The sequence below is a fragment of the Lepus europaeus genome, chromosome 18, assembly GCF_033115175.1.
Source record: "Lepus europaeus isolate LE1 chromosome 18, mLepTim1.pri, whole genome shotgun sequence".
In the NCBI taxonomy this organism is placed as follows: domain Eukaryota; kingdom Metazoa; phylum Chordata; class Mammalia; order Lagomorpha; family Leporidae; genus Lepus; species Lepus europaeus.
This window is the reverse complement of record NC_084844.1, coordinates 19,108,707-19,125,392: the sequence shown is the minus strand read 5'-3', so window position 1 is coordinate 19,125,392 and position 16,686 is coordinate 19,108,707. Positions and strand designations below refer to the sequence as shown.

General features: G+C 63.7%; 1 protein-coding gene across 5 annotated transcripts in view; it reads right to left on the bottom strand.

Moving 5' to 3' along the window:
* Positions 1-562: 562 nt before the first annotated feature.
* HDAC5 (histone deacetylase 5) overlaps positions 563-16,686 on the bottom strand; it is a 35,485-nt gene continuing 19,361 nt past the window's right edge. For 4 of the 5 annotated variants that reach the window (XM_062174858.1, XM_062174859.1, XM_062174860.1 and 1 more), the window contains 24 exons: positions 10,119-10,384; positions 9,890-10,034; positions 9,685-9,799; positions 9,324-9,454; positions 9,061-9,207; positions 8,860-8,972; positions 8,422-8,553; positions 8,042-8,264; positions 6,977-7,188; positions 6,580-6,861; positions 5,818-5,983; positions 5,164-5,297; positions 4,788-4,908; positions 4,334-4,383; positions 4,105-4,212; positions 3,777-3,832; positions 3,589-3,676; positions 2,682-2,801; positions 2,434-2,531; positions 2,168-2,286; positions 1,624-1,757; positions 1,067-1,151; positions 791-956; positions 563-698 (listed from right to left, as the gene is read on the bottom strand). In XM_062174858.1, the coding sequence (XP_062030842.1) occupies positions 659-698; positions 791-956; positions 1,067-1,151; positions 1,624-1,757; positions 2,168-2,286; positions 2,434-2,531; positions 2,682-2,801; positions 3,589-3,676; positions 3,777-3,832; positions 4,105-4,212; positions 4,334-4,383; positions 4,788-4,908; positions 5,164-5,297; positions 5,818-5,983; positions 6,580-6,861; positions 6,977-7,188; positions 8,042-8,264; positions 8,422-8,553; positions 8,860-8,972; positions 9,061-9,207; positions 9,324-9,454; positions 9,685-9,799; positions 9,890-10,034; positions 10,119-10,384 (3,251 nt within the window). In that variant the 3' untranslated portion in view covers positions 563-658. Of the gene's footprint in view, positions 699-790; positions 957-1,066; positions 1,152-1,623; positions 1,758-2,167; positions 2,287-2,433; positions 2,532-2,681; positions 2,802-3,588; positions 3,677-3,776; positions 3,833-4,104; positions 4,213-4,333; positions 4,384-4,787; positions 4,909-5,163; positions 5,298-5,817; positions 5,984-6,579; positions 6,862-6,976; positions 7,189-8,041; positions 8,265-8,421; positions 8,554-8,859; positions 8,973-9,060; positions 9,208-9,323; positions 9,455-9,684; positions 9,800-9,889; positions 10,385-16,686 lie in introns of all 5 variants that reach the window. The other variant, XM_062174856.1, reaches the window with a different exon arrangement.

Genomic DNA, 16,686 nt, shown 5'->3' with positions numbered 1-16,686 from the left:
TCCTGAACAGCAACACTCATCATGGAGACCCTGCAGGGACCACCTTCTCCTCCTCCTCGGTGGGTGCTGGCAGGGAGGCCAGCAGTAAGGGGAGAGCAGGTGGGTCTGTGGCCTCTGGGCCCTGACTCCCCACCCTCCTGCCCCCAGCCTGGGTCACTGCAGCATCTGCAGGGATGGCGAGGGCTGCAGGGGGGAGCGGGAGGAGCACAGGGTGGGAGCCCCCCCCCCCCCACTCAGTGTCCTGGACAGTTGCACATCCTCCCGAGGCTGGAGAGGGGAGGGGAAGAGGGTGAAATAAGGCATTCCCCACCCCCCCACCCCCACCCCCGGGTCAGCTAAACCAAGGCACCAGCTCTGTCTCTTGGCTCAGGGTCCCAGAGCGAGAGGCGCTGTCTGGGTGCTCCGAGGGGTAGGACAGAGGCAGGGAGGAGGGGGGTGCTGGGAAGTAATACCCCAGCCCCCACCCCACGGAAGGAGCAGAACTGAGAGGTGGGCTGTGGGCAGGGCCTGAGGCAGCGTGAGGAGCAGGGGGAGTGAGGCTGAGAGACCCACACGGCACACGTTGTTGAATGTGTGACTTTTTGTTTTTAATAGAAAAAATAAACAAAATCACAATGATGACGCCCAGAGGGACGGGGGTGGGGAGGGGGCCAGGGTGTCACAGGGTGGGCTCCTGCTCCATGGGCTCCTCTGCCGACCTGTGGGGACAAGCAGAGGGTGGGCAGTGAGCGGGGGGGGGGGGGGGGGGGGCTCAGCTGGGGCGCGGGCACACGGCGGGGCGGGGCCCTACCTAGGGCTGTGCTCCCTGGCGGCGGCGGCCTGGGCCTGCTCCGCCCCCACCGACAGCAAGGCCATGGCGCTCACAGTCTCGGCCTCCTCGGTCTCCCCTGCCTGGGCCTCCCGCAGAGACCGGCCCAGACCAGCAGCAAACCTCTGCACACAGCTCCAGTGTTTGCCTGGGGAGGAGGGAGAGGCAGGGCATCAGGCCGGGCGACCCCCACGGGGGGCTTCCCCAGCCCTGCACTCCCACAAGCCCTGCCCGCCTGTCCCCGCTGTCCCCACGCACTCTGGATCTCGATGGCTTTCTCTAGTGTGGCCACTGCGTTGGTGTTGGGCTTCTGCTGTAAGACGGCCTCGTCCAAGGGCTGCAGCTGGCGGGGACAGGAGGGAGAGTTTAGGGTGGGGATGCCGGCCCCCCGACTGCCCCGGTCTTTTCAGAACTGAACACTCAGAGCCTTCCCTGGCCACCACCCAATCATCTTAATTTTTTAATTTAAAATTAAATTAAAGAGAAAAAGAAAGGTCTTCCGTTCACTGATTCACTCCCCCAAATGGTCTCAACAGCTTTGGCTGGGTCAGGCCAAAGCCAGGAACCCATCACAGTGTGGGTGGCAGGGGCCCGAGCACTTGGGCCATCCTCTGCTGCTTTCCCAGGCACGTGAGCGGGGAGCTAGCTGGAAGCAGAGGAGCCAGGACTCGAACCTGAGCCCTGGGATGGGATGCGTGGGTCCCAGGCAGCAGCTGCACCTCTGTACCGCAGCCCGCACCCCACCAGCCGCCCTCAGGACTGAGGAAACCTCCCGAGGGGCCCTGCCCTCCCTGGCCCCTGCCACCAACCCTCACCTCCACGCTGAGCAGAGCCGAGACACAGGCCTCAGAGGCATCACAGATGGCGGTCAAGTCATGGCCTCCCTCCAGGGCCAGCACCACGCGGCCCCCTGCCAGCGTCATCAGCTGCCTGGTCAAGTGGCCAAAACCTTTGGGGATGGGCAAAGGGAGAAGGATGAAAAGGTAAAAATAGTAACTCAAGAAGTGGTAAGAGGCAAAAAAAAAAAAAAAAAAGTGGGAGAAATGGCACAACGTAAGAGGGTAGATTTAAGCCCAAGTCCTCTGTGCCCATGGTTGTGTCAACTGGCTCAGTGCCCCGACACCAACAGAACTGCACAGAGCTGGGAGCCGGGCTGGGCCGGCAGGGATCTGCGTGCTCCTTCCGCGGCCCCCAGCCGCCCCAGGGCCAGGGTTGGAGGGGTAGTGGGGGCACTCCCAGCATGACTCCAGGTCTTAGGCCAGCCCCCCGCCCCCCTCCCCTGCAGTGTCAGTCTACACCCTGCCCCTGCCCCACGCCACTCACTGTGGCACACCCTCCTTAATCCCCCAGCAGGCTCACATCTGGCGGTGACAGAGTAGCCACCCAGTGGAGACAGATGTCCTTCAACGGCATCAAACCCGGCGGAGACTAAGACCACGTCAGGTGAGAACTCGTGGGCAATGGGCATCACCACTGTCCTGCAAAGGGATGGCCCGAGCTGACCCGGCAGATGGCTGGGCCAGGACTCGCCCCGCTCTTCCCCAGCCAGAGCCCACCCCTTCCTCCTACACTGAACTGGGTGCCCGCCGCCCCTCCCCCCTCCCTGGGCCCTTCTCAGTCCCCACCTGAAGGCTGTCAGGTACTCCACGTCACCAATGGGGGGGTCCACACCTCCTGTCCATGCCACGTTCACATTGTACCCCACGCCTGGTCCTCCACCAACCTGCAGCAGGGTCGGGTGGTTATTCTCACTGCTCGGGGAGCCTAGCCGGCCGACTCCCCAGGTCCCTGCACCACCTAAGGCCTCACAGGGTCCCGCCAGCCCCTCACTGCCACGTCCCGGAGGAGCCCACCTGGTGCCCAGGAACTGTACCTCTTCAGGAGCCCCGGAGCCTGGAAAGAAGTTCCCGTTGTCATAGCGATGCAGGGAGATGTAGAGCACAGAGGGGTCGTTGTAGAACGCCTGCTGGGTGCCATTGCCATGGTGGATGTCCTGGCGGGGACAAGGGGAAGCATCAGCAGAGTGGTCCAAGCCCTGACCCAAAGATCAGAATTCCATGTGGCCCCTCCACACCCCATGGTGCACTCTGGGGGTGAGCCCTCCCCCGGCTCCAGGGCATCCAGGGGCCTGGCTCAGATGTGGCCCGTGTTCCTGCAGAACCCATTCCACAGGACAGTCTGGGTGGAGACACTGAGGCTAGTGAGGAATTGGCAAACAAGCAGGGAAGGTCTAAAGGAGGACCTGACACATGGATCTCTAAGCCCAAACTGGCCTTCAAATTGTGTGCTTTTTCCTCCACCAGCAGGGGCAGGGTTTGCAAAGCACCCACAGGAGCAAGGGCAGAAGTGGTGGGGCCAGAAAGCCTGGACTGATACCCGGTGGGCAACAGCCCCAGCTGAGTGGCCCCAAGTAAGTCACCCAGTGGCGCCCTCATTGATGGAAATGGACAGCCCAGTCCTTGGTGCTCAAAGTGGCCACAAGCAGTACCACGGGTTAAGTACTAACGGGGTTCCTAGCCAGGGAGTGGCTGGGGAGAAGAGGGGCTGCTCCTGAGGGCAGTGGTGTCCCTGTAGGACATCCCCTTGGCTGCTGGAGGCTGCAAGGAGGGGGCGAGGTGGCACAGGGGCTGACAGGGCTCGGGGGTCTCCGTGGTGAGGAGGCAGGCCTCCCGGAGGCCAGGACTGGACTGATGACCCCAGAGGAGGGGTGTCGGGTTAGTCAGTCACCAGGATGCGGGAGGGGCTCCTGAGGCCGACCCTGGTCCCGGCGCACGGCCTACCCAGTCCACGATGAGGACCTTGCCCACGTTCAGCTTCTGCTGCAGGAGTTTGGCTGTGATGGCTACGGAGTTGAAGAAGCAGAATCCCCTGAGAGGGGTGGGGAGGAGAGGGCGCGGAGGTCAGCTTCACGAGCAGGAGGCAGGAGGGCGCGGGCTGCGGTCCCGGGCACGAAGGGGGCGGCACTCACATGGCTGTGGATTCCTCGGCGTGGTGTCCTGGGGGCCGGATGATGGCAAATCCATTCTGCAGAGGTGCGGGCAGAGGAGCAGGGACAGACAGACCAGAAGGTGAGGCAGCCCGGGGAGGGGGTGGGCGCAGGAGAACAGCACAGCCAGGCAGGGAAGAGAACACAGGCCGTGCATCCACACTCAACACTCGTCACCACGGCCTCCACGAGAGCAACACCCCGTGGTGCCTGCTCTCGGGTCCCTCACGCTCCCCAACCGCCAGCGCCTCCACCCCTGAGGATTCGGGACCCGAGTGCAGGGTCGCCGAGGCCAGGGGCACGGCCTTACCTTGAGCTCCCCTGCGGCCACCTTGAAGGCCAGCTCCACGAGGCAGCCCACTGCCATGCGCACGGCACTGGACGAGTGCATCTCGTTCCACACGGTGTCACTGTCCACCTGCGGGGGCACGAGAGCGGGCCTCAGTGAGCCCCCTGGGGGCTGGGCACCTGCACAGTGAGTAAGTAGCCATGGGGGCTGGGAGCCGCCCGCCCAGCCCTGGCGGCATGCCCCTACTCACTCCGATGCCCCCACAAGGCAGCATGGCATACATCTTCTGGCTGATGGGGCCTGCAGGGAGAGGGACGAGCTAGTCTGCAAGTTGTCTCGACCGCCAGAGCTGCAGGCGTGGCTCTGGGAGAGCAGCAAGTGCCGTCACAGGAAATGGAGACCCAGGCCCAGGCCCAGGCCAGGCCTCTGCCAGCCTCAGCAGCTGGGAGCTGCCGGCCCTCTGCTCTGGGCGGCTTCCCACCTCTGGGGGCAGATGCACAGACAGGCTGGGAGGGGGCGAAGCACACCCCTCCCCCAGCACAAGCGGACCACCAGGTGCATCCCGCGAGGTGTCCCATCAGCAGGCACCGTTCTCTGTGCATGTCTGCACACAGCGCCCTCTGGAGGTGATGGCATGACCTGTGCCCACCTGGCCACCCAAACAGCGGCCATGCCCTGGCCCGCACCCTGTGCACCCGGCTCACCGAGCAGCTTCTTGCTGTCCAGCTTCTGCCGGTTGAGGGGGCTGGTCCCATAGAGCAGGGTGTGGTACTCGGAGTGCACCGTCTGGATCTCGTCCAGCGTAGCTTTGCGACCCCGAATCCGCTGCAAGAGAAGAGGCCAGGGAGAGATGCCCCCGGAAGACTGAGCTCTCCTGGTGCCCACGGCCTCACTTCCTCAGAGCCCAGGGCATGTGGAAGCACTCCCTGGCCTCAGGAGATGCACAGGTATTTGAGAAACTCTACTCCAGGATCCTCACCCACCCGCTGGTGATGCTGGGGGCGAAGAGGCTGCAAGGGCTGAACCTAGGGATGTCTTGGAGGATGCTGGCCCCAGATCTGGGGAAGGAGGGGGCCTCACCTCACATTTGCTGAGCAGGCCCGTCTCCTGCAGCCGGGACCAGATGCTCTGGATGCGGCCGGCGTGCTCGGGGTGCACGTGCGTGTTCCCACACATGCACTGGTGCTTCAGCATGAACGTGTCGTAAACCACACCTGGGCCACACAGCCCTGTGTCAGCCAGCCCTGCTCCGGGCCTGCTGTCACCGCCTGGCCACCACCATCCTCAGCAGAGCTCACAAAGCTCTCCCTGACCCATCCCTGGCCCCAACTCCTTCCCATGGCCACCCAGCCACCCTCCTACACACCTGTCTTCCCTCCAGCTTCTGCTCCTGCACATCCTCCCCCTGCCAGCCCTAGGCCCTGTGTGCTGCTCCCCTCGAGAGGCTAGAAGGGGCACGACTCCAAAGACACAGGGGGTTCTCCCCACCCTGAGCCCTGGGGCTTGTGAGGCTATGGTGCAAAGTCAGGTGCCCCCCGGTGGTGGGCAGAAGGCTGCCCCCACCACTCTGGGTGGCTGTGGTACAGAGAAGAGGAGGCTCCCCTGCAGAGTGTCTGAGGCTCCCTGGCTGCCTCTTGACTCTGACTTTGGGGCTGGATGCTAAAGGTCCCCTGGTGCACCGTGCAAAGGATGAAAAGGACGAAAGCAGTGGGGCGGGGGGGGGGGGGAGCTCACCTGTGGTGAAGAGGTGCTTGGTGGGCTGGTCTGGGGGGCTCTTCATGCTCCCGGGGGCAGCAGGTGAGGACTGGGTGCGGCCCAGGGCCTGGTGAGGCACAGTGGCCAGGCTGAGGGGCGCCTGGTACACCTGCAGGGGCTGCAGCTGCTGGGCATCTGGGAACAGCTGGAGAGCAGGAAGGAGTCTGGGTGAGGCTCAGCCTGGCTGGGGAGGGTAGATGGCCCTGGGGCAACCGGGGGAGCCCTGATCCAGCCCTGCTCTTCCAGATTTCCTGCCCCCACCTCTTCCCACTTGTTCCCCCCAGGGACAGGAGACACTCCAGCCTTCACCCGCTGGGGGGATGTGATGAGTCACCGTGAGGAGTAGCATTGAGGTAAGAGGCTGGGAGGGCGGGGGTGGGGGCGGGATGAGTCAGGCCCGGAGGACTCGGCTGTGTCCGCAATGAATGGAGCACAGAGCGCTCGGCGCAAGGCAGACTATAGTAGCGGCGGGGGCGTGTGTGTACACTCGCACACGCATGCACAGAGACCGACGCAGGCAGAAACGCAGGCACACAGGCCACGTGTGCACGTGCACACACACGAGCGGAGGCGGGGGCTGGGGACCCACAGAAGCAGGGCCCGCCCTCTAGTCCCTCCAGGCCTCTCCCCCCTCTGCTCTGTTGAGAAGGCAGCTCCTGCATAGCTGAGCAGGGAAAGCAAGGGCGGGGAGTACACAGGGGGCTGGCCAAGGGACCGGGGCCAGTGGGGGCTTGGGGGCACCTTTTTGTAACCAGCACTGGACTCCTCCGAGTCGGGCCCCTCCTCCGGGCCGCTCTCGCCCTCCTCGTCCTTGACCTGGATGCAGTCCTCGTCGTCCTCTTCCTCCTCCTCCTCCTCCTCCTCCAGGTCTTCCTGGGTGCTCTCACTCTCCGTGGAGCCTTCCCGGGGCATGGGCAGGGCGCCCTCCCCCAGCAGGACCTCCTGCTGCTCCGTCAGCTCCTCCTCGGTCTCTTCAGGGTGTGTCGTGGGCTGCCTCGGCAGCTCCCCGGTCTTGGTGAGCATCTGGGGGCAGCACACGGGGCACAGCAGCTGGGAGCGGGCCCTCCTGTTTCCCGCGACACTGGCCCCCGCATCCCGCATTGCGCACAGCCCAAGGCCGTGGCCTCGCCAGGCTCACCTTGCCCAGCTGCAGCTGCTGCTGCTTCTGCTTCTCCAGGAACTGCTGGTGCTGCTGCTGCATGACCAGCTGCTGCAGGGCCTGGGGGCTCTGTGGCAGCGGGGAGGACTGGGTGCGGCTCAGGGGCCGGTGCCGCGGGAGCTTGCCCACCGTCCGCATGCTGGTGGCCACGCGTTCCCCTGTCACCAGCGGGGACTGCCCGTGCAGCGGCACTGTGGGGCGATGGGGGAGACGCACCATGGTCAGAACCCCTCCCCCTCCTGGAACACTGGTGCCTCTGCACTCAGGAAGAAGTGGGAGGGGCCCGGAGCACCCCGTCCCCAAACCTGGGCTCCCTTCTCCACCTCTGGGTTCCCCAATCCCTCCCTTTGATTTGCTTAACGGAGTGCGCAAGTGCTCCTGGTCCTCCCAGGTGCGAGTGGCACCCACTGGCTCTCCCCAGTGGCAGTGAGAACTCCGGATCATGGATCCTCCTGCAGGCTGGAAAGGCCTGGGGCCAGGATCAGACTTTCAAGCAGAACCTCTTCTGAGGCCCAGAGGTACTGAAAGGGCTGGCCGGGCCGAAGCTGTGCTGTTCGGTCCCATGGCCAGGGGCCGCCTGAGCCCCAGAAACACAGCCCAACTACCTCGAGGTGTGCCAGGAGCATCACACACAGCAGAGCTCACTTGGTATGAAACACAAAGTAAAATAACTGATGGATGACTACACTGATTCCGTGTTGAGATGAGAACATTCTGGCTACACTGGGGTAAATATGGTATAAAAGCAATGCCACCTGTTCTCCTACTACGTATTTTACTGCGGCTACTGAAGAACTTTGAACTGCACAGGTGGCTTGTGTGGGGTTTCTACTGGATAGCGCTGCTGTGGAACGCACGCTCCGACACAGCAGCAGACTCCGCCCACAACAGCCCCTGGCACGCTGTACGCACTCCAGGCCTGCAGAATGCGGGAGAGCTCAACGGTGCCGCCGAGGGGAGCCGTGGCAGGAGTCTCCCCGGCTGCCGCTCCCTGCCACTGGGTCCTGACGGAGCCCCCGGAAGCAGGGCCAGCGGCCCACTCACCCGCGATGAGGGCGCTCTGCTGCCGGGCCTGTTCCAGCAGCAGCACGTGCTGCAGCAGGGACGCGTGTCCGTGGGGGCTGGCGTCGCCCTCCAGCGCCACGCCCAGCAGGCAGCCCGGGATGGAGGATGTGCTCATGAACTTGCCCGTCAGCGTGCCGCCCTGCCGCAGGGACTGGAGGGCCTGCCTCTCGGCCTCCTGCTGCGTCGACAGCTTCGGGGAGGCCTGGCAAGGGGTGGAGGGAGACCGGAGATCGGGGACCGGCATCCCTCGTCTACCCTCTGCCCACCCTCAGCTCTAGGGCGGACCATCTGAACTCCTGCGGGGCCCGGGTTGGGATACGTGGGGACGAGTGACCCTAACAGCAGAGGCCTGTACTTACGGTGAGGTGTGAGTTGGTGACAGTGACCGTGGCCTGCAGCCCTAGGGAGATGTTGGGCAGAGAGGGAGACGTGTAGAGGCTGAACTGGTTGGGGGAGCTGTCCAGAGGGAGGGCCCGGTGCTGGGGGAGCATCTGGGGAGCAGGCGGGGGAGAGACAGGCATGAGAGCCAGCACAGGGGAGCTGGTGAGGGAGGGCAGCATGGGGCCAAGGCCAAGGTCTCTGACGGTTGCTCCACACCTCCCACCCCAAGCCCCAGCTGGGGTGACTGGGCCATCCGAGCCCCCACAGGCCTGTTGGGGGGGAACCCCTCTACAAAGTGTCATGTCTGAGCAAGGACCCTCCTGCCGGGGCGCGCTCAGGCAGGCAGACCGGGAAAGGGAAAGAGAGCAGCTCTGGCGCCCACTCCCTCCCGGCCCCGCCCTGGGCCAGGCCTGTACCTCGGTGGGGATGTTGGGAACTGAGCCAGTGAAGCCGTTCTCGGCGATGGTGCTGTGAGAGCTGTTGGGGGAGCTGGGGCCGGAACCAGGCGCACTGTTACACACGGACGGCACTACAGGAGAGGGGACTGTCATCTGGGCCTGCTCTGAGCCACTCCCACTCCCAGGCCCCCAGAAAAAGCACACGCAAGGAGCCCTTACCCCCAGGCCCGGCGCCCGTGATCTCAACTGCTCTCTTCTTAAAGGTGCTAATGACGGTCCCGTCCTTGCGACGCAGGAGGGGACTGCTTCTCCGCTCCGCCACCTTCTGTTTTAGCCTCGAACGCACTTTCAGGTTGGGTTCAGAGGCTGGAGGGAAGGCAGCCAGGGCTCAGCTACATCCACGCACCTGCAGCCCAGCCACCCGAGTCAGGGCCGACTCACGGCAGCCACGTGCCGGGAGGCCAAGCCAGGCCCTCGCTCACCTGTCTTGCGGAGCGGGAAGTCATCTCGGTTGTCATAGGGCCCAAGCAAAGGCAGTTTGTAGGAGGGAGGCGTCCCAGGGGGGCCGCTCTGGGGAGGGGAACTCTGGTCCAAAGAAGCATGGTGGGCTCCCCTGCAGGTGGGGAACAGCGAGAGAAGCAGGTCTGGGTTATCACCTGGTCTGGGCCGGCCACCCGGTGGTCTACATTCCTGTTTATATGTAGTGGCAGGAAATGGATTCCAGGGAGGGAAGTGGGGAGAGGCAGTGGGGTGGAGCCCGCAGGGCCTGTTCGCAGCCACAGGGCAGGAGCTGCTCGCCACCCTGCCCCCGGCTGCCCTCTCGCGTCTGCCCAGCGCCATTACCAGCATTTGGGGTGCTGTGGGAGGGAATGGTTGAGGCCGCCTGGCGTGGGCTCCTTTGACTTGGACAGGAGGAACTCCTGGAGCCTGAGCTTCACCTCCGTGCTGGCGATGGCACCTGCGGGCCAGAGCGGAGCTGACCTGGGGGGTCTGGGGCAGAGACCCCCGCAGCCCGCCCCCACCCCGGGGCGGAGGGGGCGGGCCTCACTCTCTTTGCTCTTCTCCTTGTTGCGCAGGATGAGCAGCTGCTGCTCCAGCCTCTGCTTCTCCAGCTCCTCCTGCCGCTGCTGCTCCCGCTGCCGCTGCTGCTCCAGCTCCTGCTGCCTCTTGGCGGCCAGCATCTCCTGCTGCTGCTGCAGAGGTGCGGCGCCGGGGTCGGGTGAGCGGGCCCGGGGGGGTGGGGGGTGGGGTGCCCCCGCCGCGCCCGCCTCGCTCACCTTGAGGTGCTTCTGCAGCTGGACCTCATGCTGCCGGGTCAGGTGGTCGTGCTGTTTCTGGAACTCGGCGAACAGGAGCTGCTTCTGCAGCTGCTGCTGCTGCTTCAGCGCCAGGAGCTCCTGCTGCAGTTGCTGTTCCCGCAGCGTGGGGTCCACGGGGCCCGCCAGGGCCCCCCGCAGCTCCACAGGGCTGGGGCTGCCTCCGCCCCCGCCCCCGCCCCCCAGGGAGCTGGGCATGGCTCCTGGCAGTACCGGCTTCACCTCCACTGTAGGCACAAGAGACAGGAAGGGGTCAGTGGGCTCCGTCCCAGTCCCCACAGCCGCTGGCAGCCCAGTGGGCCACCAGGCAGGATGAGGAGACCCAGAGAGAGTGAAGACAGAGAGTCACATCCCCTGCCCCAGGGGCGCAGCCTTCCACCCGCATCACACAAGGTCAAAGCCATGAACTTCGGCGAGAAGATGTGCACCAGCATGAGGCCCAGCACCCGGGCATGGAACACCGGGCACCTCACCCGGGGGTTTCTTCAGGCCTCAGCCCCCAGGACCTGGGTGCCGTGACTACCCCACTTTACTGATACGGGAAACTGAGGTGGAAAGAGGCTTACGTCATCACTCACAGGTGATGGAAGCCACGGGATGTGAACCCAAATCCTCCGTCTTCACCACCATCCTGCACCTTCTTCCCCTCTCTCAACATCATCCTCCCCCAAAGGAGATACACTGAGGCGCCTAGGCGGCTCCAGAACTAGAGGGGCCGGCAGCCAGGCCTGTGGACGCCTTCTGCACCGCACTGCCCTCTCCTGTCTTCTGTCTCCCACCCAGCTGGTGCAGAGGGGGCCCTGGGAGCGGCCATGGGAAGGTGGGGTTGACAGGCAGCCGCAGGGAATGGGATGCAGGGCTGCACCCAGCCAGGGACAGGAGGGGGCTGGGAGTCAGACTGGCTTCCTTTGCTGGGTTCTCTCCTTTCAACAGTTTTATTGTAATTACCCTGAAAATGCCGCTATATATAGAGTGAGCCCAACGGCAGCTGTGCCTGGGGGAAGGGGGCTGAGAGAATGGGCGGGCGGGGAGGTAGGAGGAGGAGACAGGAAAGGAAAAGGAATCAGACAGGAAGAAGGGTAAGGGCGAAGGGGAGGGCTGGGCTGCAGCAGGGACCTCGGGCAGGGACCTGACTCCAGCCCCAGGGAGGGGCCCCCACTGGGGGAAGGGGACAGCCTGGGGGGGACCAGTCTGCTGGATTCCAAGACCCTGGCCAGAGACCCCAGGGAGCCCAAAAGGTTGCAGTGGCTCATGGGAAGACTGCATCTCGACCTTCTGGTCCTGTGCACTGTCCTCTGGTCACTGAATGCCACTCTCCACCGCTGCCCTATGGTTGCCAGGGCAACCGGCAAACAGCACAGCAGCAGGGAGCCCCAAGCCCAGCCCACGCCCCACAGAAACCTCCGGACCACGCGGGCAGGAAGGGGAAGGCAGGATACAGTGCTGGGAAGGAGGAAGTGAGAGAGGCAGGGCCACCCCAGCTCGTTTCTTTTCCACTTCTTTCTCCAAAGAAAGCCCTCATTTTCCTTGCTACAGCCCAGGGAGGCCACGGGCACCACGAAGACTCTCCTGTGGCAGCGCCCCTCCCCCCCCCCCCAGCCCAAGCTGACAACAGCCCCAGGGCCCTCACCACCAGCCCTCATTATGAGTGGGGAGGGGACGGGAGTGGGCACAGGGTGGGCTAGGAGAGGTAGCCACACCCTGTCCAGAGGGACCTGGGTTTCTCCAGGGAACCCAGCACTGAACGGGTGAGGCCATGAACGGCTGTGCCATTGTCCTGCCTGAATGTGGCCCCTGGGACTCCTGGCGGCGCGGGTGGGTGGGAGAGGCTGAAGCCTGGGCAAGACGCCTCTCTGCATGCCCAGCAGCCCCTAATCCCCCAGCGCGGCACATTCCTCTGTGGCTTTCCTGCCAGCCGCATTGACGACTCTGCGGCCACGGGGCCAGAGCCACATCGGCAGGAGTGGCTAGATGTGGCCAGGAGGGTGGGGTCACACACACACTCCCCAACCCATGTCCTGCCCCGGCCCCAGGATGCAAAGCAGGGCTGCCGTAAGCAGCCTCTGGAGCTCTCAGGAAGGCCCCAGCCTTGCTGTAGGGTCATCTGCTCCCAGGCAGGGCTGGCCTGGTCCACGGCACTCGGATCACTCAGCCAAGAGGTGGGCAGACTTCAACCTGCTGCTCCCAGCAGGACCAGGGCTGCGGGAGCCGGATGCCAGGCCGCCTGCCCGCCCAGGGAAGGCAGGGGTCCAAGTGCTCCTGGCTCCCAGCAGATAACCCTGCCTTGGGCTGGAACTGCAGCCAGCAGTGGTAGCTTCCCTTGCAGGAGCCCTGCAAAAAGCACACAGGCCCGGGCGAGGGGAATCTCTCCCCAGGGCTGCTTCCACGGAGATGTCAGGCCCGGTGCTGCAGTGGGAGCTGTGCCCCCCTGGCAGGCAGGTGGCAAGGCAGCCAGAGGGCCCTGCCATGCAGCCCTACTCCCATGCAGCGGGAAACAGGGCCAACTGGGAAAATAAGAACTTGCAGCCAGCACCCCAGGGGTCTAACAAGGCAGCGACCTGGCTCACGCAAAACAGAAGGGGCCACGGTGGCTTGGCTGCACTCAGGGAAGGAGAGGGCATGGAGTCCCCGGAATGTAACCTGCTCGGCAGAGCCTACAGTCTGCTGGCCTTGCACCCCTCGAGGGTCTGTGCCTTCTGCCAGGTTGGCACGAGCAGAGCAGGTGGCAGCAGCTGCCACCAGGACCAAGCACCTGGAAGTGGAAGTGGGTGTGTCCGGAGAGGAAGAGACTTGGCTGCCTCCTGGCAGACTAAAGGTTGCAGAACTTCTGGAAGGAGAAGTGGACGGGCAGGGGGGCAAAGAGGGCACTACCTGGGAGCTCCAAGCAAAGAGCCCACTTGAAAAGCCAGGTCGCACGCAGAGCAAGGCCCTGGGTCCTTCCCCTCCCCACCAGCCTCGCCCTGATGCAGCTGCAGGAGTCAGGAGAGGCCTCCCGCAGAGAGAGGGGGCAGGGCTCCTGGCAGGCCCAGGACAGCCACCCTGCCCCATACTCTGTCTTCCCAGGGACTCAGGCCCTCGCACTTCCTGGGAGTGGCGGCCTCAGGACCACACAGCTTTCTGCAGAGCTGATCCGCATGGCCTCCATGGAGAAGTCTCTAGGCTGGGTAGGCAGGTGGGCAGAGCTGGACATTTCTGGTCATCAGAGAGGCTCTGCAGATACTGGGCTCTCTCTCAGGAGAGGCTGCCCTGCCCAGCTCATGGCCACAACTGGGCAGTGGCGACACCCTAGTGAGACTTCCTCCCAGGCCGCCCCCATGCCCGCCAGCCCAGGGAGGGCCTGGCTCCTCTGGCAGAGATGATGCTGAAGCTGACGGGGCAACCCTCAGGACCGCTGCCAGCACAGCCTCCACCTACAACGGGGCATCCCAGGAAAGGGACACTGGGCCACGAGGAGCAGGTTTTAGTGGCACCTTTGGGTACAACAGTTCAAAATAGGAAACAGATCGAGCTGTCCACACACAAGGACAAACCTTCCTCTTGCTGGGCACACGCTATAGGCCAGTGACGAGGCCTCTCTTGGAGATGTCGTCAGCTCAGCTGATGTCCCTGAGGCACACCATGGCCAGCCCCGGGGAGCAGGGACAGTGCAGTGGGGACCCTGTTCCAGGGGCCAGCAGCCACCAAAGGCTAAGGGAGGAGAGGACCTCTGGAGTGCAGAGTATGAAACAGGGGTGCTCTGAGTCGCCTGGAATGTTGACGTGGAAGAGAAATGAGGCCGGGGCAGATAATCCCGGGATCGGAGGGGAGAGGGTGAAAGGGCCCTTTGAGATCATCTGGTTCAACCCCCTTGTGACCCAGGCGAGGAAACCAAGCTTCTTAGCGACGCAGCCATGCAAAGGGCCCGCCAGCCATACAGCAGCCGGCAGGGATCTAAACCTGGGCGTCCTGACTCCCAGCACACCTGGCTCCTCTGAACACAAATGTGTGCGGCCTGGCTCCAACGCGGGGTAGATGGCACTGCCCAGGGACGGGGGGAGCCTCCCTCCTACTCTGGTGAGCACCAGGCTCCCGGGGGGTAGCCTCTTCCAGCAGCACCCCAGCCCCGGGGACCTGCCCGTCCAGCCTGGGAGGTCAGCGGCTGCCTTAACTGAATGTCACTCAACCTGCCCCTCCTTGGAGGAGGAAAGGCGCTCCCCCCGTGCTGCCTGCAGGGCGCTGGGCAGGCGGCTCCACCCAGGACACTATGGACCTCCCCAGCAAGGACAGCTTCCCATGATCTATTCCCGTGCTCTTGCGTGACTGGGGCGGCTCATTGAGGCTCAACAGGTCTTGCCACAGTGCAGAGGGTGTTTCCACACGTGCCAGCTGGGCAGGACTCTCACCTAGCAATTTTCACAACTTGTCCAGTAATGCAAGTGAAGACACATCATGTAATGGCTAAGAGTAAGAGGACACTGGGGCTCCGGGCAGGTGCACCGCTCACTGGGGCAAGATGCTGGGCACTACCCTGAGCTCCGCGCAGGCACCTGTAAGATGGGAGAGGACAGAGCACCTCACCTGCCCCCAGGGTGGGTAGGCTCAGGAAGATGCACGCAGCAGGACCTCAGGAGGTGCCCATCAGGGCTCTCATCAACAGCTCCTGACTTTGCTGTGTGCCCCAGACCCCACTGACAATCCAGTGAAGCCTGTGGACCATTTCTCAGCATTTTCTAAAATGCATAAAATACTAGGCGTAGGGGGGCAGGCGCTGTGGTGCAGTGGTTTAAAGCTGCCGCCTGCAGCGCCACATCCCATGTGGACGCCAGTTCAAGTCCCGGCTGCTCCACTTCTGATCCAGCTCTCTGCTATGGCCTGGGAAAGCAGTAGAGGATGGCCCAAGTGCTTGGGCCCCTGAACCCATGTGGGAGACCCGAAAGAGGCTCCTGGCTTTGGATCAGCTCAGCTCTGGCTATTGCAGCCATTTGACGAGTGAACCAGTGGATGGAAGATCCTTCTCTCTGGTTCTACCACTCTCTGTAATTCTTTCAAATAAAGTAAAATAAAAACAAATAAATAAAAGGCTTAGAATCGTGTGCAGCCAGAACCCTTGGATACCGCAGGTGCCAGGCTCAGAATCCCTGGCAAACTGACCTAAGGTCACCCTGTGACCCTGTCCCAGTCAAGGCCCCTTCCTGAGGGCCCCACACCACCCAAGCCTGAGTGGCCAGCACCTGGGGCCTGTGCGGGAGAGGACTCTGGGAGAAGCCTCCTCCTAACTCCAGTACATCCAGGCCATCTCCGCCTGCCTCCCCAGTGCCAAGAAGGGCCACTCTGTTTAGTGCAGAAGATGCCACTTGGGGTTCAAGTCCCAGCTCCACTTACGATTCCAGCTTCCTGCCTATGCGTACCCTGAGAGGCAGCAGGTGTGATGCCTGCCTCAGGTGCCTGGGGCCCTGCCACCCATGCGGGAGACCAGGATGGAGCCATCTGGGGAGTAGACCCAATGGAAGATTTCTCCCTGTGTCTTTCAGATAAATCAAAAGACAGGTCCCTCTGGCCTTTGCGTTCGGGCCGAGCAGCGAGACTCCTCGCAGCATTCCTTGGCACAGAGGACATGAGTTTTAGTCCTTACTCTGGGAGCCCCCAGCAGCTCATGGCTGTCCCTGGCGCTCTAATCTAAGCGCGCTCTCCCCAGCACTGGCGCACAGCCTCTGCGGGGAGGACCCGGAAGACCCTTGGCCTCTTCCCCCCCCCCCCCCCGCAAGGCAGAAGCAGTGTGACACTGACCTCACAGAGCCCAGCAACTCGCCGCCCCAGTTCACAGAGGAGCAAAGCGAAGCCTGCACGGGAAGCGGCTTGTTCAAGGTCGTCTGGAACGGAGGTGAGGAACCAGCCCTTCACCTCTGCTCTTCTGACAGAAGGGGACACCCTGAGGGTTGCTCCCGATTTAATGAGAAATGGAAGGAGGAGCCACACTCTATTAGGGACGTGGACAGGGCGCCTGGTCAGCCGCATGAACACCAGAGCCCAGGAGTGCAGGGGAGAAGGCAGCTGGGGACGGGGGCGGGGGCGGGGGAGGAGGGGGTACCCGGAAACCAGCATGTCTGAACAACTCTTACTCAGGCCCGGCGGGAGCGCACCGGTCTCTCTGGTGGCGGGGCTTGGGAGGCCACCTGGAGAGGCTGCCTCCCATCTCCCAGCCACTTCCAGGAAACACTCGGGCACAAGGCGGGAGGCAATCGAAGGCACACTGACCACGCGCAGGCCACAGCTGTTGCTGGCGCTGCTCGCTCCCCGTCCCCCGCAGGTCGGCCTCGCCTCCACTCTGCAGACACAGCCCAGCCCTGAACAGCCGGCAGAGTGCCCTGCCCACCTGGCCACGTGCCATAACCCCTCGACCCGCTGGGGTTTAGACACCTGCTCCCCAGCGTCTCAAAACATCCTCTCTCTCCAGACTATCAGGCTGCTGGGAATTGGATTCGCTTCTAACTGGCGACAGCCTCCCTCCCTCTGCACGGGCCACTGCCCAAGAGGCCCACGGCCCACGGGG